This window comes from Apus apus, chromosome 1, assembly GCF_020740795.1.
Source record: "Apus apus isolate bApuApu2 chromosome 1, bApuApu2.pri.cur, whole genome shotgun sequence".
Taxonomy (NCBI): Eukaryota; Metazoa; Chordata; class Aves; order Apodiformes; family Apodidae; genus Apus; species Apus apus.
In genome coordinates, this window is record NC_067282.1 from 31,807,604 (window position 1) to 31,830,584 (window position 22,981).

The 22,981-nt window shown below is 38.1% G+C and overlaps 1 protein-coding gene across 1 annotated transcript in view; it reads right to left on the bottom strand.

Moving 5' to 3' along the window:
* DGKH (diacylglycerol kinase eta) overlaps window positions 1–22,981 on the bottom strand; it is a 165,372-nt gene that overhangs the window by 57,267 nt on the left and 85,124 nt on the right. Inside the window, exons 3-6 of the mRNA XM_051628240.1 lie at window positions 19,797–19,907; window positions 17,312–17,392; window positions 1,590–1,694; window positions 1,137–1,269 (exon numbers count right to left, since the gene is read on the bottom strand). Of these exons, the coding sequence (XP_051484200.1) occupies window positions 1,137–1,269; window positions 1,590–1,694; window positions 17,312–17,392; window positions 19,797–19,907 (430 nt within the window). The remainder of the gene's footprint in view (window positions 1–1,136; window positions 1,270–1,589; window positions 1,695–17,311; window positions 17,393–19,796; window positions 19,908–22,981) is intronic.

Here is a 22,981-nt window from a genome sequence, read left to right on the forward strand (position 1 = left end):
ATTGAAAATACCATTATTGCCTTAGAACTGTCCAAATGACTTATACACAGTGGAAAACATACACCAGAGAAGCTGAAAGTAACTATGCTACTTCTAATTTCTATGAAACCAGTTCATCCTGTTCCCTGGCAACTGCACCATTAGCTACATTAAAAGCATGGAGAATTCAGGACAGTGGGTTAATGTTTCCTTTGTAAGATTTCCTTAATACATATTATTATGCTGCACCTCAAGTATTACAACAGCATCAGTAACAGAAATGCATTTGCAGTTGGGTAACATGCATCCAAAAAGTCAAGTTTTGAGTGGTGCAACTGTAACTCTTTTCCGGATAGTCAGCTATTTTCGTAATTTAATCTCTCTATATTTCATAGAGACGATAAGGTTACACAGATGCTTTATTTTCTGCTGGGTTCTCAAGTAAGCAGACTTTTTACCATTGTTTCACAGAACTTGAACCAGAATGTAAATAAGCTGTTTCAGGTTTATTGTAAACATTTGTTTGCAAAATATAATTTATCTAGATAAGCTTAATGCTGATGTCTTAGCCACACCTCCTTTTCTTTCTGCTGGATTTCACCTGTTGAACTATCAGAAAGCAAAGGCATCTAAATCTTTAACATCTCACTGCATGAGAGAATTCTCAAAGCAATCTGTCCTGCCTGTACTGCAGGATGAGGCAGCAGCAACACAGCAAACAAGAACTGGAGGTGAAGAGATGAACAAAGTTTTATGAATTTTTATATCTTTTGGGCAGAAACTACTGTTACTGTTTTTGTCCAAGGAATGCTGATTCTGCAAACTAGTTTCACATTTTTGATGGGTAAATCAAATAAAGCTTATCTTTTTTTGTTGTTTTGTTGAGTTTTTTTGTTAAGCATCCACTCAGCACTGCAGCAAAATGACCCATTTTATTGAGATAAATTAGAGAATGAAGCACCTGGAGCATGAAGAAGGCAAGCCAGATCATTAGCAGTCCCTCTGCCCAAAAGAAAGGCACTCTAGCAAATAGATTTCTCCCTTCAGGCTTTTCTCTTATTCATTAGTTTCAAGATCATTATTTGTCTTAAAACTTCCAGCCACCTGTCTACATATGCAGCATAATAATCAGGGGGGAAAAAAAGCATTTATTTTACCTTCACAGGACAGGCCATGAGAAGTGACTCCAGAGAGGCTCTCTCTACACACGTTACAGAAGGTAGGTCGGGCATGGGAGCAGGCGTACCAGTTATGCATCCCTGAGAAATGTTCCACATTAAACTGTGCGGTCTAGTAAAGGAGAAGTTAAGACAAATTTGCAAGTACAGAACACAGCTACAGTGACTGAAATTACCTACGGTTCCATATTACAGGGGATGACAATGCAATGTTCACCAAAAGTATTTTCCAGAGGGTATTTAGCCTGCTCTCCCTCCAAACTTCTAAACAAGTGTGATAAGAAGCTCTCATTTCTTTAGTAAAGGTCTTAACATGAAGCTCTGGCATTAAACACAGTTTCCACACTAAGGAGGGTGAATACTCTAGTTCTGTGTCCTGTAGCTTGACCTGTTGAGCTAGAACAGGTTGCAGCAAGAGGGATATCAACTTACCTCATAGTGTTCTCTGGACTGAACGGACTTCAGAGAGCTTATCCAGTCCTCCATTTCTTTTCTGTTCTCAGCACACAGTATTAGCCTCCTAAATGGAGTGATTATCTGAAAAAGAGAATGCAGTCTGATTAATCCAGATGGTAAAAATCATGATAGACTGTAATATTTGACATGCTCTTTCCTGTGAGATGATGCAAAAGGAAGACACACCCTAGATGACAAGGTATCAGATCCTTAAAAATATTTTCTTTAACACACTGCCAAGAATGAAGGAGTTTCCTCTTCCTTTTTCACTTCCCAATATTTGCATCAGGCTTCAGCATAGGTCTTAACAATCTGTATTGATAATTCCTCCTTCTCAGCTCTTTGCCTATGCACTGAGATGTAAACACCCAAATGGCAGGCACTGAAACTGCTAAAACAACTGCTCTGGAAATCACTAATTGACTAAGATTGCAATCCTATTTCATAACAGAATTATATAGCAACTGCAAGGTCCATTCAAATCGCTAGAGACAAAAACGTATCAACACATACCAAAAATCAAAACCCTGGAAGTCTTAACAACAAAAACTTTCAGCATATTTCTATTTTGTATATCGATAGCAAATTTACACAAATTTAAACATAAAGAAAATAAATTAAAATAGGATTTTCTATTTAAAACTCAGTATAAGAAAATACACAAATATTTATAAAAAGACAAGAAAACAAAAGCTAACAGCTGAAATCAGATCCTACTAGGATGGTTGAATGAATTCCTGGAAGAAGTTGATGTTGAGGAGTTTTCAGTGGTCTGGAGTTGTATTCTAGAAATCTGAAAATGCTGTATCTAGGAGGTTCAGAGTATAAGCTGTTTTTCCCTCTCCCTCACCAGAAGAAAAATAATTAAAATAACAGGAAGGCACCAGAAACTATCAGCTAACTCCCACTGAAATTATTTTGAGCACTGCACTAAAATAGACACAGCAGTTACTTACAGAGCAAATAATTAAAACAAAATAAGGACATGAAATTAAAGGAAAGTTATTTGTTTTGTTCTGGGAAGTCTGAAAAAATAACATTAAATCCTTTATCAGTCTTATGCATAAATCTATTGCATAGTATGTACCACCCACACTTGCAAATTTCTTAAGTCAAACAAAGACCACAAAATACTATTTTTTTAATTGCTACAGGCTAGATACTGCAACATTTGCAAAACATTAGTAAACACTTATCTACAGCTGCATTTACTTACCCCAACCTCTGCTATAAATAATCTCTAGCCTTGATTTGTCCTGTCCTCTTCTTCATCAAACTGAGCTGCACTTCAACATATCTCAGAGGCAAAGCAGCTGAAGTACAGCAAGCTGCAAGTCACGTGGAGGGGAGGCAAAAACCCTGTGGGCCTGCCCTTTTTTTTTTTTTCTCTCCTATTTTTTTTTCCCTGTACTTTCTTCACTTGGAGTGGAATAGTTTCTCTGTTTTCTATTTCCTTCAATCTTGCTTAAGCTTTTTAATAAGGTTTATCAGTAGCTCCCCGCAGCTCTTCCTAAAGAACAGTTAATGCAAAGAGCAATGCTTCTCTCATTAGTTTGGAGCCAAACAGACGCTTTATTGCTTCAAAATGTTTTTCTAGGCCAGGTCATCAAATGAAGCCCAGAAAAGCCATTAAATCATAATATAACCCTGGCTCCAAAAACAATCGGCATTCTGCTGGAATTTCCAGGTTTCAGTGGACTCAGAAATCTTATTTGGGCAAATACACCCACCAGATTTTTTTCAAATTATATAGCATGACCTTATAATACAGGTTAAGTAAGGACAAGTCCACCCCAAACTCTGCCCTCTCCTGATGCTAACCTGTTACCAGATGTTCTGAAATGCCACTAAGCAACAGCTGCATTTACTGCTGAAGACTCCTGACAATCTTGTTTTTTCCATGTAATTTTTTTGGTTTTATATTACTCATGTCTTTAATATTAGTGATCTCAGAAATCTTCTGTGGATTCCCCTACTCTCCCCTCCCAAAATACAGGTCTCAGTTGTTCACACATATGCCCTTGGGTATCCAAAGCATCAGCACGGGGCAGGTAAATATGACAGAAGACCATAGCACCTAGAACAGCAGCTATAAATAAGCCAAGTGGGACACCAAAGGCCATCTCAGAAAGTACTACCCACCCATGTCACCAAACATTGCTAACTAATGCATATAAACATAGCAGAAATTCCCATATCCCAACTTCTTTCTAAATTTAGAGCATAATAAACTTAGTAAAGTTCAGGGCATTTACAGAGTCTAAAAGTTAAACTGACATCACATGAACGTAGGAACAATTATTGTTAGAGCTATAAAAATAAAGTGGAAAGTTGGAAGACATGCATGTTCATAAACATAGTGTCTATAACATGATGATTAAACTACATACTATCTTTGATTTACAGATTTTTAACAACAAACTTCAAGAAAGTATATCACCACATGAAAAACAACAAAATGCATTATATGCAAAAATATCAACATTGCTTGGAATTGCTTGGGAAAAAAAAATAACTAAGCAGAGCATTTAGGTTCTTATCTATTTTAGTCTACAAAATCACAGAGAAGATGTACTCTTGCTATTAGATATTCCACGTGACATAAGAATTCAGGCAACCAAGAAAATTATTAGCAAACAACAAATGTTTTTTCCTAAATATAATGCATTATTTAGACTTGAAAAGCATTCACAACGGATGTTGAGGGGAGCAGAAGAATAAATATCTAAAAATGAATAGTATCAGGATATTATCCAACACAATATCCAAACTTTCAACTTAGCAAGCCTTAAAAAATCCAACAGTGAGTGAATGTTGGGAAGTTACACAACAGGAAAACTTGCTATACACACTCTGCTGCTTACGCTTCTTCCTGGAGTACCTGCTACTGCTATCATTTTACTTTGATTCAGTATGGTTTTATGAGCTTTATGCTAACCCAGCATAGCTGTTCTTGCTTGTCCTAAATTCGGAACAATATAATTCCTGTACCTTATTTGCATTTACACAGAAGGTGTGCTTTTATAAGGATGCTTACAGAAATTTATGATTTAATAACTGAAGTGGGATGTTTAGAGCGCATTCATTAAAGACAGTTGAACCTATATGCAGACACAACCAAAATTAAAATTTATTTAAGTGTCATTAAAACTCTTTTCCATCCATGTAAATTCGGATTTTCCTAGTAATCTTACCTCACTGAATGTAGTCACATTCAAACTCCTATAACGTTACTTCAACCAACCAAAGTCACTATCTGTTCTTCTGTTACATACTACTTTTTTTTTAATTAATGCTTGCTGCCTCAAAAATTATTATTTGTATATCACTATGAATATGCTAAACTCTCAACAGACAGGAAGAAAGTGCATAATACATTGACAAAGGAAGTGACACTGGAAGACCACTGAGGTAGCAGAAATCTCTTAAATCTTGGAGGAACTCAGGTGCTAATGGTTCACACGCTGACAAAGCAGAAGACAAATCAAGAAGAATGAAGACAGACAAAAGGCCTTAAAAATAAATAAATCAAGCAGATTTAATTTAGAAGATTAAGTTACTTTGAAAATTTTCACTGTTGTCAAGTAGCCAAGAAGTCACTGCTGATTTTGGAAGGGAGTTACTCAAAGCCAGATACTGCAGTATATTGGAAAGTAATGAAAGTGAGGTAGTGGCAATAAAAAAAAAAAAAAACTTTTAATACAGTAAACATAGGGAAAAAGTGTGCATGTACAGTCTTAAAAGACAAAGGCAAACAACACAAGTCCTAAAACATCATAGGGAATAAAAAAATATCTAGATAGGAAGCAAAATGGCTTATTAGTGTGATAATGTTCCTTTTCTGTTCAGAAAAATAGGGCGCTGAAGGAGAGAACAAGAGGATATTGTGCAGTATGTCATCATAGAGGTCTTGACAAAAACTCTTGTTTTCACACATGTTGACACTAGGATAACTTGACAACTTGGCTTCTAAAAATATACACATACTCAAATACATGTATGTACACATCTGGAAATTACTTCAATGAAAATCCCAGGGTCAAGGTTTGGGCCACCACTGTGACTTTTCCTTCAGACAGCACCTATTGGGAACAAGCTTAACATCTTTAAAGGGAATAAAATTGCCATAAATTTGAAAGCACCTTTCACTTTCAAAGGGGCTAACTTTATTGATAACACTCTATATGCCGTCAACTTAGAACGTGTAAAATAAAACCATAGAGAGTTCAATAAAAGCCTATTGCCTGATTTTTAACATATTGTATTATGTCAGCAATATATAAGAAAAATACAGGTCACAGAACTAGGTATCTACATTTCTGGTTTGCTTCACTGATTCAAAAGAAAAAATGCAGACACTACATTTGCTAATCAAGAAAATAATGGTGTACATCTCAGCAGCAACACAGCAGCTATTGTAAAGCACCCTGCTTCCTGCAACCTGATATTTGCATTAAGGCACCTTCTGCTGCTCTAAAGTATTATCAGGCATTACACTAATAGCACTTTGTATGGCCAGTCTTGAATTGACTTAGTAATGCAGAAACATCACTTAGAATCTGAAACAGGCAGGGAAATGGTTTTCCTGTTCTTTGAAAAGATATTTTTAAAATGTCTTTCTGGAACTAATGAAGAGAGAGCGATACAAAGCGAGAGGTCCCTCACCTCTCTCCTTGGGGGCCACATCCAATGCTTGGGGCATGAACATTACAGATTTAATGCTTTGTGCGTCTCTGTGCTCCTAGATGTTGGTGAGGGAGCTTTGGCAAATATCAGGATAACCTATTATGCTTCCCTTGCTTTCTGTCCTCATGCAGCTGGGTCCATATGAATGTGATGGATGAATGCACTTCCATCACAGCACTGGGAGTTAGACTGCTGGGGTCACTGATGCTCCCGTCCCTACCAAACTCGTCTGCAAAAATCACAGTGCTAACAGTTGGGCAGCTTTCTACAGTACTTCCATTTCTTGGATTTAAGATAAATTATAACAGTATTAAATTATAACAGTACTGTGTCCGTCAAAGTTGGTGCTTTATGGTGAATTGTCACTATTATTTTTCAGGATGAGCCAAGCCAGGCAAAAGTATAAAAGACAAAGGAAGTGGAGGATTTAAAAGCAAAGCCAGTGATAAATGGCTATTATATTTGTCTGAGTACAATACAGAATTTATAATGAGAACAATTAGCTCTGTCTACTCCACTAAAATGTTGCTTCCCTCTTTTTGCTGGCCTTCTCCTATTTCATTGTTGCCAAGCTCACAAGTAATGAAGTAATGTGTGGGTTTGGCCCCCATGATAAAAACTCTTAGGAGGGGTAAGAAAAGGGTTAGTCCCACACGGCATCTCCTGCACCAGCACACCAGGACAAGTGAGCTTAACTAGATGGCAGGATAAGAGCCATTTCATCACAGAAACAGGTCTGCTCTGACTTCACTCTGTAGTAGAATTCATCCTGAGTAATTTGGTTGGCCTTGCCTTATACCACACCTAGCCAAAATGAAGGAGCATGTCCCAGAATACATCCAGGTACATGAAGAAAGTGAATGGAAGTAGTCAGCATGGATTCACCAAAGGGAAGTCACTCCTGACCAAACTGATAACCTATGATTAAATCACTAGCTTGGTGGATGAAGGGACAGAGGTAGATATTGTCCACCTTGACTTCAGTAAGGCTTTCCAGCACTATCCCCTAAGATTGTCATAGAGAAGCTGAAGTATGTGTTGGATAAACAGACAGGTGGACTGAAAACTTGCTGACCAGCTGGGCAGGGTGGTGATCAGTGGCACAAAGTCTAGTTGAAGGTCAGCAGCTAGCAGTCCACCTCAAATGTCAATAGTGGGTCCAGTCCTGTTTAACACCTTCATTAATGGGTGAAAGACCTGGATGATGGGGCAGAGTATATCCTCAGCAAGTCTGCTGATGACACAAAACTAGGAGGAGTGGATGATATGCCAGAGGGCTGTGCTGTCATCCTGAGGAACCTCAGTAGACCAGATAAATGGGCTAAAAGAAACCTTACGGAGCTGAAATAGAGAAGCTCAAAGCCTTTGCACTTGGGAAGGAACAAACCCAGGCACCAGTGTATGCTGAGGGCAGCTGCTGGAAAGCAGCTTGGCAGAATAGGTCTTGGGGGTGCTGGTGGACACCACGTTGAACATGAGCTGACAATGTGCGCTTTGTGCAAAGATGACAAATGGTAAATGGTAACCTGGACTGCATTAGGAGAAATGTTGCCAGCAGGTCAAGGGATGTGATCCTTCCCCTCTACTCAGCACTGGTGAGGCCACACCTGCAGTCCTGGGTCCAGTTCCAGGCTCCTCATCACAAGAGAAATATGGACATAATGGAGAGAGTCCAACAAAGGGCCACAGAGGTAAGGGAGTGGAGCATATCTTTGGTATACAGGAACTGCACCGAGGGACATTTTTTAAGGTTTCTTCTTAAAGAAGAAAGAAGATAAATAAATGTCAGAGAACAGGTTAAGTATAAAACTGCAGGAAGAATAAAATCTGGCAATCCTCAGTGCTTGTTCTCCAAACACCCCAACTGCTTCACTGGTGCTGTATCATGACTTCAAACAAGGAAATAAAAGATTTTTTAAATGCATTTACTCCTATGCAAATCTTCTTATTATGCTTCACAAGTTGAAGAAACTACTCAAAAAATAAAGGAAGAAAAAGACATTTTCTGTGAGCTATTTTTGGAAAATTTCTGCTTAAGCTCAAAATTTGTGCAAAACAAGCTCCAGGCAATTGAAACTAGAACCAAAATGTACAATATAGCCTAGAATGGTCACATTTTTAAGCATCCCCTTGTTTTCCTCTTCTGAAATGTGTTCATCTTTCTTGTAATAGCTCAATCCCAAGTGATTTTTCTACAGATTTTAGCCTCACAGCTGAAGTGCTTTATTGCTTTTTCATAATGAACCTTAAAGCTCCAGACACTCTAGGGAAAGAATGACAACGCATCAAGGCAGAGATCGGGAGCTTAAAGCTTAAAAGTCACACCCAAAGCTACCCAAAGAGCTCTCAGCCTCATTACATTCTTTTTGTCACTGTCAGAGGGCAGGGAAGAAAATGAGCAAGTGCTAAATGGAGGAAAAAAAACTTAAGTGCATCACAAGCGCACACTAATTGCTTTTCTCTATTTTTTCCTCCCCCCTCAGCAGATTAATTTGATATTTCAGTTCTTGTTTTGTTTCTAAGGGGCCCGAATATAGGAGGAAAAAAACCTCTCAACCAAAAAAACTGAGTGGAAAATTGAACAAGATGGAATACAAAGCACTTCCCCTCTCTTTCTTGTGGTTTAGGTATTGCTCAGGCTGGGAGCATCAAAAAGCCTTTTTAATTTAGAGGCTAATCAGCATCTGTATGAAACAGCAGATAGTTCACAACTAGGGAAAAACTAAATCCATCCCAAGAGTTAGCTACTTGTGCAAAGCTGAGTCATCCTGGTGAGGCCAGCACAGGAGCTTGAGCTCCTTCCAGCCGTAGAAGCCTCCCAGAGACAAGAATCCCAGAGATCTTCACGGACGTCACTCCAGGACCTCCATCAGCCCTGCACTAGTCTGCAGGCACAGTGAATGTCTGGATATGCCATTCCCCCATCCTGAAAAAGTGCCATGCACTGACCCTTCTGATAACGCCAAGGGCAACATTTAAAATGCAGTGTTACTGAGAGTAGGATTCAGCTCAGAGAGGAAGGTACATTAAGTGAGGACATCTGCAAATGTTTCTGAACTCCCACCGTCATCAGTATATAGTGTTAGCAATGTTAACACTCATCTGGAATGCAAAGGAAATTTCAAAGTGTACACAAACTCACAATAATTACTGCATGTCTGAAGGATAGATACAACGTAAAGTATGCCAAGAAGAATCCTCAGGATATCGCCACACACAGTACATAGCACATGGCACTTCAGTGATATTTCTTTTGTTTTCCTTCACACAAATAATTTCACAATACTAACATTAGCTCACTTTCCATAACTGAATCACAATAATAATAATAATAATAATTATTACTATTATTAAAATTAGTATGCAATGGAATTAAAATTACACCTATAGGAGAGGTTCATGCAGACTAAAGAGTTGCTTGCATAACAGTGTGTTCAGTTAAGTAAATTTTACATGTATACTATTTGTCATTTGGCTTACGGAAATTCATCAAGAAACAGAAACATGTTTCAAAACGCAAATCCATTCCTTTCATGTCCCTGTGGGTCATTACAGGTAGAAGTCAAGCAAGAGTGTCTCCCTTCAAAGGAACATCAGCAGAGACTATTCGTAGAAATTTACCCAAAATATATTGTTCACAAAGGAAAAAAAATCTAAAAATTGCAGATAGCTATGCTCCAGAGTATTCCTATAGAGCAAACCAGAAAGTTTAATCATCCAGGCTGAGAACAAGGCAGTGGAAGAAGTTTGCCTAGCAATAGCTGAAACCAGGCAATACTACCCTAAGTCTGGAATAAGCCAAAGCCTTGAAGACTGGTTGTTGACCACATGATTCCAGAAGTATCCCAATACAGGAGCAGCACGACGTTTTCACCAAACTACAGAAGTAAGAAAGACAATGAAAGAGAAGCAGCAGAAAGACCAGAAAAAGTCAGTGCAACCTTTAGGTGAGTGGCCCTCAGAAAAAAAAAAAAAAACCCATACTGAGGAAAAATATTATCCAAAAGAGGCTTGAGACTGTGAGTAAAGAAACCATCTCCTGATGTCCATTAAGACCAAACTGCAGTGAATTGGATTTTGCAAACAAGTGGGACAGCATCAGAGACATACCTCCACTGGCATCCCTAAGCTTTTCTGTGCCTAAATATAGCTCAAGATCCTGAACTCAGGGCAAATCAAGAGTCAGTAATAAAACTGAATTGATGGTAGATCATTTAAATAATAATAATAAAAAAATACTAGGATAATCATTCCCAGCTTCAGGACTCCCTTTGTCTCTGATATTTGGAAGGACAGAAGACTGGAGTGCCCAAATCTGAAGATGAAAGATTTTGAACTCCTTTGGGAAAAGGCTCTTCTCATTTCCTTTTGATGTGGCTTGGGGAAAGTTACGCAGTTCTCAGATTCCCTGATGTTCTCAGAGTCCTTGAAAAAAGTCTCAGTAACAATTCTGAAAAAAAAATCTGAGTGGCAAGAAAGGAAGCAAAATATGTCCAAGTCCAAGAAATTAAAACTATCTCTCCAACATACTGCAAAAGTCTGGCAATGCATTCTGTTTTCCAAGGCCATTGTGAATATTGAAAGTTAATTTTCTAAAATCAATCAGAAGCAGCTAATGTCAATGGTGAGCAGAGAGAGCTGGCTGATGTCAGAAGCAGCACCACTGAAACAAACTACTAAAAAAGAAAATGCCTTCAGGCCCAGTTGTAATATTCAACTTGAAATTCTGTCGAATTGCAGTAATTGAGTTTCCAGTATAACTGGGCAACCTCCCATTAAAAACAGTGGCTGTACAGGAGGATTCAAAGATGAAGAGAATTGGTTTATGCTTTAAGCTGGTTCCACATAAATTAAATGCCAGTAAACTTTACATCCCCAGCCAAGACATAGGATACGCTTCATTCAGAAATATGGATAGGAAATAGGGTAATCAGAGTTCTGGAAGAAAATGATATAAATTAGAATAATATAATTTTAACCATAGTTGAAGCACAGTTGCTCCACTGGAGTACTTGCCCTCAATAACCTATAAAAAAATACCTAACCATCTCAAAATAATAGGTTAAAGGAAAAACAGCAAATATAAATGTTCAGTTTTTCAAAATCTATCCAAATGTACAGAATAGCAAGGAAATTATAGATAACAGGGTAGAGGGGTTTTTTTAAATATTACTATTTTAAAACATTAAGCAGAAGCTTCTGCTTTCAGACCAAAGAGAACTGGTAAGTCTGACCAAAAAAGTAGAAAACAGAGAAAAAAAACTTTTAAATTTTTGTAACAAAATCACATTCAGGGACTAACTTTAATGAAATTCCATTCATGTTTTGGTTTTTTTCTTTATATAATTTGAAAAAGTACTAAAAAGAAGTTTGAATCCCTTTAATTTGAACTAAATTAAGTGCTTCTGTTCAACTAAGGGAAAACAAGAAATTGGCCCATACTTAATTTTAGTACAGTCATTGAACTGAAAAGACCAATTACTTTTATGTCCTGATCATGTGATGAGATGAAAACTAAGGGACATGAAAAACGTAAGAATGATTAATAGGAATTTTTAATATGGACAATATCAGAGAATCATAGAATCATAGAATGGTTAACGTTGGAAAGGACCTTAAAGATCATCAGGTTCCAGCCTCCCTGCTATAAGCAGGGACACCTCCCACTAGACCAGGCTGCACAAGCCTCATCCAACCTGGCCTTGAACACTTCCAGGGAGGAGGTATCCACAACCTCCCTGGGCAACCTATTTCAACACCTAACTACCCTCATGGTGAAGAATTGCTTCCTGATGTCTAACCTAAATCTGCCCTCTTTCTGTTTAATACATAATAAGCACCTTACTATTCTCTCACAAAATATTGTGGTGCAATTATTAAATTGGAAAGAGAAGTGTAAGGTGATGCTTCAGAATAATAATAAGAAGAACAGGAAGAACAGGAAAGAGTATAGAAAGATGCTTACAAAGTTTATTTACCTTGGAACATAGTCAAATCAAAAGGAGGAAATAAAAAACACAGACAGTTTATGGTTTTCTGTCTTTGACTCATAACACTAGGTGAAAATACTTAATGCTCAGCACATTAAGAGTTCTCAAAGGAAGTATTTTTCCACAGGATAAATAATTAGACTCTATGGTCCACAGCATCACTAAAACCAAGAAATCAGCAAAAAATTATTGTATTGGACATTTTTGCAAGCATACCCAAAATACTAGTAATGTTATTGGCTGGAATATGAAGTATCATTTCCAGCCAATTTCTAATTACTAAGAATTGCAGCAGGCTATCCAGGACAGCAGATCTGCCTGCTGCAGGTTCCTCACTCTCAAGATGACCACTTTCAGAAAATGCATATTCAACAAAAAGTACTTGATTCAGCACCTGATTTAGAAAGCTGAAAGCAAGGGTCTGCATTTCAGGTGCCCAAGATGACAAAGCTCCTCTCGTAGATAAGGAAGAGATACTAATCAGTGGAGCCTACATTGAACTGAACAATTACAGAAATCTGCTTTAAATAGCTATTAATCTTACCAGGTATCTAAATGTAGGGGTCTATAAACCAATCATTGAGTCCCAACCTGAAGGCAGTGCAAACTGAACCCCCATCTTGAACATAATCTAGTATGTTAATTCTCATATTCCTGAAGGGCACCTTCCAGAACAACAGTGAAATTATCTCCTCTGTTACTCTCAGATGCAGTGAGATAACAGAATTAATCTAGCCAGGACTTCCACTTTTCTGCACATACATATAGTAAGAAATTGAGTGTCCATGGCTTTGTATAATTCTTATGTCTAATGCTAGATATACAAACTAATGCCTCAAAGCCAGTATTTCTTCCCTAAAATTGTTATTTTTCATCACATTTATTACAAAAAATATAAAAGAAATAAATGTTTCCAACATCAGTTTGGATGGATTAAATATAGGTGCTGCCACATGATGCCTGTGAATTTTACATGAGACTCTAGGATAGATTTCTAAGAACCCAGGGCATTTTATTCATCCATGTGGCTCAACAACTGAAAGGCAGCATGGTTAACATCTACAGATTTTTTTCCTCATCAGTGTGCATCAGTTCTTCATTATCAAAAGCAAGGCAGAGGTAGAAATGTAAGCCAAAACAAACCTGTCAAAATCTGCTTTTAAATCACAATCTATAATCACATTTGTTGCCTTGAGGAACCTCCTTAATTGAATATCCCTGTTCAAGAATCATTTTAGCATTTAAAAACGCAATTCCTTATAGCTATTAGAACAAAAGCACACCATCTATGTTCACATGTCCATGCTTGCATGCTACAGAGCACAATTCAGCCTAATTCAGTCACAAGTCCTGTTTTGAGAAGAACAGATTTTTCTAAATGCGCTTGAGATATCAACAAGCCATCTTCCAGCCTTGCAAACCAAAACACATAAGGAATTACAATTCTCAGCAGAATTGGTCACTGCCCCATCTGCTTGTATGCAATAAGGAGAAGACACTGATTCATTTCCAAATGCTCCCAGAAGAGGTAACGTGCTGTGCAACTACACTCCTCAGGTTGTGCTGAGACAACATAAACCACCGTCTGAGGTAGAAGCAAAGCGCCATGGAAAAGATGTTCAGCAGATACTCAACACCATTACGAGGACTCAAATCCCACCCATGCCACTGAACTGCAGGCATGGGCTGAGCAACAGCCCCCACGGGCTCCTGGTGTGGCTGATGGAGGGAGTGATGCACATCTTGATGGGCTGAATTGGCTTCTTGCACCCCTTCTCTCTCTTCCCACAGACTTAGGAGACTGGTACCTAACACGCAAGTAGGAAGAATCTGGCTTTGAGCACCTCATTCAAAGACTCTGAAGTTGAGGGACACCTCTTCCTCTATGTAAAAGCCTCTAGAGGTAGATGCTCAGAACAACAAAACACCTATAATTTATTCCATGGCACCTTAGTGAAAGCTTGTGCACGAGGAACTATTTGCTAGAAATTAATTGGTTGTTCATCAAAAAGAAGTATCATGAGCCATAAAGAAAAAAACAAAACACAAGAGCTGGTTTAAGCGTAGCAGCTTCTCATTTCAATTAGCATATATTTATTTATCTCAACTTTCCCCTTAACCCTAATTTGTTGGTTCTAAGAATAGAAAAGTACTTCTGGTGAATAAACACTGATATTCAGTTACATAAAATATTCTGCGAGCATGAACATTACAAATAAACTCAACCTTAAATCTGTGTGTTGTGACTAATTTTAGGACTTGAGTTTTATCAAAAAAACAAAAACAAAAAAGCATGGAAAATCTTGACATGCACACCTCTTTTTCCAAACAGACAAACTAGAAAGGGCAAAAAAAGGCAAACCAGTAGCTTCTACAAGCTACGGGTGGGAGATTGAGAGGAGGGAAATGAGTAAAAGATTTGTTAAAAAAAATATTAATTTTAATGTACATTTTAAAAAGTGTGTTCTCCTGGGAAAATGGCAATCTGGTGTACAATCCTACCCAAGTTTGTGTTAAAAATATTCTCTATTGCGACAAAGAAACAAGAGGAGTACATTAACTAGAGAAAGCTGAAGTTAAGGATTTAATTTTTTCTTTTTGAACAGAGAGAATGCTAACACACAGCACGTAGAACATGAAGAAAAAAATAAGTAATTCTAAGAAAGGCTGGATTACCTTTTCTAAGTTGGAAGGGAAAAGAGGAGCAAAAAGAAATGTTTCTATTTGTTTATGAGGAGTATTGCTGGAACAGTAACTACCCACCCCCCTGACTCCAAACCAGTGCAGGCAAGGCCAGAGATGTCTTACTTCACTGAGCTGCGTTGCTGGGAAACTGGGTTAGGCAAACACAAAGAAAGAAGCCAAAAGATTAAGTGAGATGACGACTCAACTACTACCACATTTCACAGTCAAATCAGGTGACACTTCAATCCAGGAGAGCTATAAATCAAAATAATTTCTCAAAATGAATTTGAAGACTCCTTAGAGAAAATATTGTTTGTCCTACATTACCCAGGACATGAAAATAAGAAGTGTCTCCAAAACTGTTACAGCTGTAGCCCCTGAGATGTATTTTTTTCAATCCTGTCTTCCCCAGAAGTCTTGATACTAGATACAAAACATGCCTTTGGTGAAGAATGAGATTCTGAGTGGCCCTAAAGGATTAAAAAGGATACTAAAACACCAAACATTATAAGGGGGAAAAAACCCACAAAACCAAGAAAAAAAACAGTAACATGCCACACAAAATTACACCAAGATCATAGAATCATACAATATCTCAAGTTGGAAAGGATACATAAGGATCATTGAATTCAACTTCCTGCTCCTTGCAGAAATACACAAAATGAAACCACATGACTAAGAGCATCATCCAGACACTTCCTGAACTCTTGACAGGCTTGGTGCCATGACCACTTCCCTGGAGCCTGTCTCAGTGATCGATCACCCTCTCTGTGCCATCAACCCAAGCCCCCAGATCTCTTTTCTGCAGGGCTGCTCTCCAGCCTCTTGTCCCCCAGTTTGTAGGTACAACCAGGATTATCCCACCCCAGGTGGAGAATCCAGCACTTCTCTTGCTGCATTTCATCTCACTAGTCATTCCCCAGCTCTCTTGTCTGTCCAGCTCTCTAGATTAACATCCTATTTCCTGACTCAGTGGTAAATAGTAATATTATAGACAGAATTTTCTTAATTGTATTTTTCCTGTAATGGAAATAAAGTAGCGAAGGAAGTTTGGATTTTTAGAGAATGCTGAGCTTTATATCCAGTCTTGAACAGAAAGTGACAGTCATGACTGCTGGGACCTTCGAGTTATCATATTTGCATGCCTTGTTATTCCCCAGCTCTCCTGATGTCTGCATTACAGCTTTACTTCTGGAGCAAGGCAGAAGCAGAGCTTCTAAGCAACAGAAGCAACCTTTTCAAAAGGCAAAGCTGGTACCTCACACATCTATCTCCTCATCTGAGACCTTTCATCAAAGTAGTCTTTTTAATTGCACTCTTAGTCAGTAAAGAAATACAGACCGACATAACAGGCTGAACTGTCCAGCCCAACTGGAACCCAATGTGAACACATCTTTGAAGTGCTCTGACTACTTCAGTAGCTGCCTGGGAAGTTCCACAGCAAAGCAGACCTGATGAAGCTTTCAGGAGGCTTTCACTGGACTGCCTTGGAGAACAGCCAACGCTGGTAACATGGACCAACTGTGAAATTAGGAAAATGGAAAGTCAATATTTTAATCGTGAATAATGGGATTGCCAGGTTAAGAAAAATGATGCCATTGCAGTCAGTGGGAGAACTCAAGATCTTCAGAAGGACAACCTTACCTACAATCCTCATCACAGCTAGTTCTTGTTCAAAAAATTTACTTTTCAAGAAGTTAAGGAGCAGAGGAAATGTGTCAGATGTTATCACTTAGTTCCAACAATGTAGTTGAACAATAAATGGCAAGACCTGTGCGTAAAACACATCTGTGAACTTAGAGAAATGATGATTTAGGAACAATCTTTGTTTCTTATATCAATATCAGAATCAATGTATGACTGTGAAGACACCTCTTCCATGCGACTTGGAGACATACAGGGATATGACTGGTAATGAAATAAATAAAATGCACTTCAATATGACAGAAAAACAAAAATGTTATTATGAGAAATTAAAACAATGACATTAGAATAACTTCAGCATGCAATCTCAAAGGCTTCCTATAGCATGAAACCAGGCTGTACTAGTAAGTACTAACAAAGTACTAAGAATGAATCTTGCTAAATTTTTAATGCCTTGTATCATCACCTTGCAAAGCAACTGTTATCTAACATTCTAATTTCTGCTACGAAGAATTACAGAAGCTAAACTATCAATAGCTGATGTGATATTATTCCGATACATTATATCATTCCCAAGTCAAGGACATTTTATATCCAAACAGAGGAAAATAAGAAGCAATTCATAGGATTATTGATTTTCTTAGAAACAGTCTATCCACAGCTATCAAGACTAGTATGATAAGGGTTCCATACCGTGAAGCTGTTGTTGACATTTTTTGTGCTTGATTCAGCTACGCTGGCATCTGACAGGTCAACTTCATCAAATATTAGAGACTGTAAATGGAAGAGAACATAAAAATGTTAAATACAGTCTCAGTCCACTTCCAGGTATTCTTACAGCCTGGGCTTTCATTTCCTACATCCATCCCAATTGGAAAATAAAAATAGAAAAAAAAAGTGGTGAAAAAATAGAAAACACTGATGATGTGATAAAACTTCCCAGTTGACCCCTAAACACAGTTCTATTTGCTAAGTGGTAGAAGAGAGTATAAAAAAAGTGTATATTGGTTTAAATCTCTTTAAAAGATTTTTTTTTTTAATAGATGCAGCTTTGAGGTGTCTACTGTGTAGCATAAACGTGGTGTCAGAGCAAAGAGGTTCACTTATGTAAAAGATCAATTAATTAATCTGGTTTAGGAGGGAAATCTAAATTCCTGACTGAGCACCTATGACACAGTATCCATATGAGAAAATGGATCTAAAGGGGCTGAAGAGATACCTTCCACTCCTTTGTTCGATGCTCCAGCAAGAGAAATATATGTCATCTTCAAACACCCCAGACTCTGGCAAAGGATTAATTAGGTCTGTAAAACTCATGACAGGTTTTGAAACACAGAAGGGAAGACCAGCAGAAATGCTTCCCCCCTTTTTTAGCCATACCGTGTTCTTCCTCTTCCATGTCATGGCAAGAACTGATGTTGGGGGAGTTTCAACATGTCTGGATTCCACACTATGGATTATTAATACAATTGCCTACTCGTTACACTTCCTTTTTTCATCTTCATGGCACAGATGATGCTGCCATTCGTAGAACTCTTATCTGCCATGTTTATGAAGTCTTTATATAACTGCTCGTGGTAGCATCATGTGCAGAGAAGTGTAACAACAGAGGTCGTACTTGGGGGCTGGACTCTCTGGAGAGATGATGTTTCCCTTGATTCATCACTGCCACTCAGTTGTGCACCATGAATTATAGTCATATAGTCCTAGAGAGGCCTCTGTGCCTTAGTAATACTTTCACTGAGAAGACCAGGCATTAGAAGACGTTGAAGACCTGAAGCACCTCACTTACAGCTCCTGTAAGTTGTTGCAAACCCATAGGAAAAAGGAATGTAATGCCCACTGCTATGCAACAGCACAAACTGAGCCAGCCCAACAAGCCAAGATGTTTCAGTCCCAGCCCTGAGGGGGAGGGAGGAAATGCCTTTTGGAAAGAAGACAAGTATTCCCCACTGCCCACCCCCAATTTTCCCACTGAAAATTTCAATTGATTTGAAACAGATTTTTCTTTTATATATATCTGGCAGATATTCTGGCAGAATATCTTCCTGTCCTGACTTCATGTAACCATTTCTACCTCCTTAATGGCAACATGGGCATAGAATCATAGAATCATAGAATCATAGGGGTTGGAAGGGACCTCGAAAGATCATCTAGTTCAACCACCCCGCCAGAGGAGGGTCACCTAGAGTACATCACACAGGAAGGCGTCCAGGCGGGTTTTGAATGTCTCCAGAGAAGGAGACTCCACAACCTCTCTGGGCAGCCTGTTCCAGTGCTCTGTCACTCTCACAGTAAAAAAATTTTTTCTGATATTCACCTTAAACCTCCTATGCTCCAATTTGTATCCATTACTCCTTGTCCTATCACTGGTCATCACTGAAAAAAGCTTAACTCCATCTTCTTGACACTCACCCTTTACGTATTTGTAAACATTGATGAGGTCACCCCTCAGTCTCCTTTTCTCCAAACTAAAGAGACCCAGCTCTCTCAGCCTTTCCTCATAAGGGAGATGTTCCACTCCCTTAATCATCTTTGTGGCTCTGCGCTGGACTCCTTCAAGCAGTTCCCTGTCCTTCTTGAACTGAGGGGCCCAGAACTGGACACAATACTCCAGATGCGGCCTCACCAATGCAGAATAGAGGGGGAGGAGAACCTCTCTTGACCTACTAACCACACCCTTTCTAATGTACCCCAGGATGCCATTGGCCTTCTTAGCCACAAGGGCACATTGCTGGCTCATGGTCATCCTCCTGTCTACCAGGACCCCCAGATCCCTTTCACCTACACTGCTCTCCAGCAGGTCAGCCCCCAACCTGTACTGGTGCATCAGACTAGAAGAGTTTTTGTGAAATTCAGTTTGAGGGATAACTTCTTACCATTAACCTGTTTTTTTCCTGGGTATTTTTGGTATGTTACGATTTGACTGCCTGAGAGCCATTCCCCAAAAAAACCCCCACAACTCCTTAATATTAATTTATTATTTGTCCAAAAAGTCATAATAGTTAAAATAACTGTGATAAACCTCACAAAAAGATAAATAAACCCAGATAAATCACCAGTTAATTTAACACACTACATACAGCTAACAAAACATTAAACTACTATTACACTTACAAATCTAAACAAAATTGGAGTTAGAAGTACATTGAATTAGACACTAGTAGCATAGAATTACCTTTGAATCCTTAGCATAGTAAAGGGTACGACCTCGGAGTTTGAAGTAACGCTTTTTCCACCTCTGAAAAGAACTGGTTTGCTTCAGTAGTAATCCTTCTTTTATACTTGTCTGAAAAATATTAAAAGACAGAAGACCAGGTAAATACATATCTGAATGGCTACGCATGTAGATGAAAGTTATGCTTTTAAAAATTTATGTTACACCTCCTATAACTGTCAATTTAAATTTGAATCTAATAACATTGCAGTGAGACTAATTTTCTTGACAACCAGACTCTGCATTGCTATTTTTCAAACAATGACAATGTTGGCAAAATGTTAATTTTACATGTAAACTGAAAAGGCAGTCAAGAGGCATATAATTATTGTGAAGATGAACACAAGATAATTTAATTGCCTGGAGAGCTGCAAACCCACAAATACTAAAGTGAGTAACTAATGGTGGCACAGTTCAGCAAAAAAAAAAATGCTGAAAACCATCTAGAGAAGGTCATTTCCAGTTCCAAATTTGATTATGTTGAGGAGAAAAACAATTTCCACATAGGGACTAATTCAACAAGGTACTTAAATGTGTGTCTGATGCAAGCACATGAATTATGCCTTTACAACAGAGGGAATGATCCAGTATGATGTAAGTCATGCATGGCTTCAAGTGCACTGCTGAACCGAAGCCTTCAGCATGAAATCAGTTTCCCATTTGGAATAATTATTCTATGGAAATTGTAAGAACAGCAACAACTAGTAGTATTTTTATCAGGCAAATATGTTTAGTCAAAAAGCGATTCTCTGATCCAAACCAATCTGCTGCAGGCTGAACCCAGCCTACATAAAGCCCATTTTTCAAAATGAGTAAGTCACAAATTAGTATGTTTTAAATGTGTATGATGCTTTTGCCAGGATGTGTGGGATTCACCCAACTGATTACAGAAATTCTCCACCTAGTCAGATGAAATAATATGACACAGCAAACTAACTGCTTAAGTCTTGACATTAATTTTCTTCAGCTTTGCAGCATACAAAGGCTATTAGAAAAAGCAAGCACATTTGGGTATTATATTCCAAAATGGTCTCTGATATTTCCACAATATTTCCCATTTGTAGTGTAATAACATGATGCAAATCTTACAATACCATTTCTAGACAATGTGATATAAACATAATTTGAAGTTATTCTAGACCTTCTAGAGACTTAACCACGACTTGACCTACAGTTCAGAAACATCTTCTGTTATCAGATGTGAAATTCTCCTTACCTTCAATGCAAGTAATAATAATAATAAAAAAAAACCAGAAAAAGCAAAGTACTTCAGTATTCTTACAATTTCCTTGAAATGAGAAACATTGCTTTTACATACGTATATCGCACCCTACATTAGATACTCCTAACGTCATGAACTAAGAACATGGTCCAACAGTCACAAAGCAATTGAATTAATGCTCCCAAAAAAGCAACCCTCTCAGATTAAACATCACAGCTGAAAGTTTGGATTTTTCTCACTTTATTTCACACGTCAACAACTTGGGCCAACATACTCGGTCAGCCCTCATGCCCTAGGTGAGGGGTAGCAATTCCCAGCTGAAGGGTCTGCTCAACACACACCATTTTAAGACTGCTTGCCATTTGCTGACCAGACCCTAAGTAGTTTGACACAATATAAATAGATTTAATCAGTTAGCAAATACAAGCAAATACTTATTGAAAGCTGATTGTTTCAGCCATGAAGCATTTTTGTTATATATCACTGTCTGAGATTTGAAAAGCTTATCACATGGAATGGCAGTAGATGAGGACTTGTGAGTTTATCAAGGGCTGGAAGACATAAGGCCAGAGAAATTCAGTTCCAAGGAAGCAGTACTCTACATACATGGCAGACACTGACTTACTCAATTTCCAAAATTGATGGAAATCCACATTTCCTAAAACACACCAAGTGTACTAGGATGCAAAGAACACACATTACACTGAATATTTTCTGGAATTTTGAAATTTGTTCAAAGAAAATAAATCTCCCTAAACCTTGAGCTGTTACTCACTAAAAATTCAACAACTCTTTTACATCACTTTTATACCTACATAAGCCATTTCCCCTTTTTCTACTCATCCCTTAAAACACCAGTATCGCTAAAATCAAACAAATAACTTCAAAATTAAATCTGCTTTGCAAATCAGCCCTTTAAAAATAACTTGCTACGGCTGGCAGTGAATAGCCACAGAGGCTCTACAGAACATATTTTTGTATAAAACTGTTTTTTAAAATACCAGACTAATAAAAAATTACCCAATAAATGTAAGCACTTCATGAGGTATATACATCCGAAGTTTACATTTACCACCAATAGATATACCAGGCTATGGTTGAGCTTCTTAAATAGACAATTCCATGGCTGCAGGCATCAAAACTGAGCATCAAGCTTTGGGCCAATATCCTTAATTAACTTAATTTAGCCTTTAAAATGTGAAAAAAAAACCCCACCAAAACCCTTCCATCTGCCAACTAAGTCATTAGGTAATCTGATAATGATGCTTTCCTGAATCTGCACACAAGTCACAGCACTTACAGTAATTTGAGATTGGAAGTAACCTCTCAGGTTGTTGAATTTGGGTCCACATTACTGCCTACTTGCCAGGTAAAGTCAAGATTTTCAAGAGCATTGATCAGGCTAGAGCTACACCTTGAGAAGAGATCAGCACCTTTTCCTCTCCCAATGGCAGTTAAGACAGTGCTCCAAGATCTCATTGTTCTGAGAAACTGTCTAATTAATCTCAGCTGGACCTTAAATCTTAAGCATAAGCAATAATCACTGCCAGTTACATTAACTACTTTCCTACTGTAATTTAGGAGAAACAAGAAGTGCACATCCCACAATCCCATGCTACTTGTCACTTTTACAGAATCACCTCTCATCTGCTTGCCAAAACCTCTGACTTGCCCCTGCAGCAACCTGCATCATCTGTTAATACAACAAAACTAGAATAAGACTGGAATGAAACGGAATTCTGGAACAGAACAGAAGAGAGTAGGCTAGAATCACTAACAATCTTTACTACTTTAGCCATTAACAATTACGAAAATATTCACAGTATTAGGATCACAACACCACAGTGCTCCACAGTGGTATATTTTAATGAAAAAAATGTTTATATAAAAATGATAGCCACATTTAATAAAATTAAGAATGTGT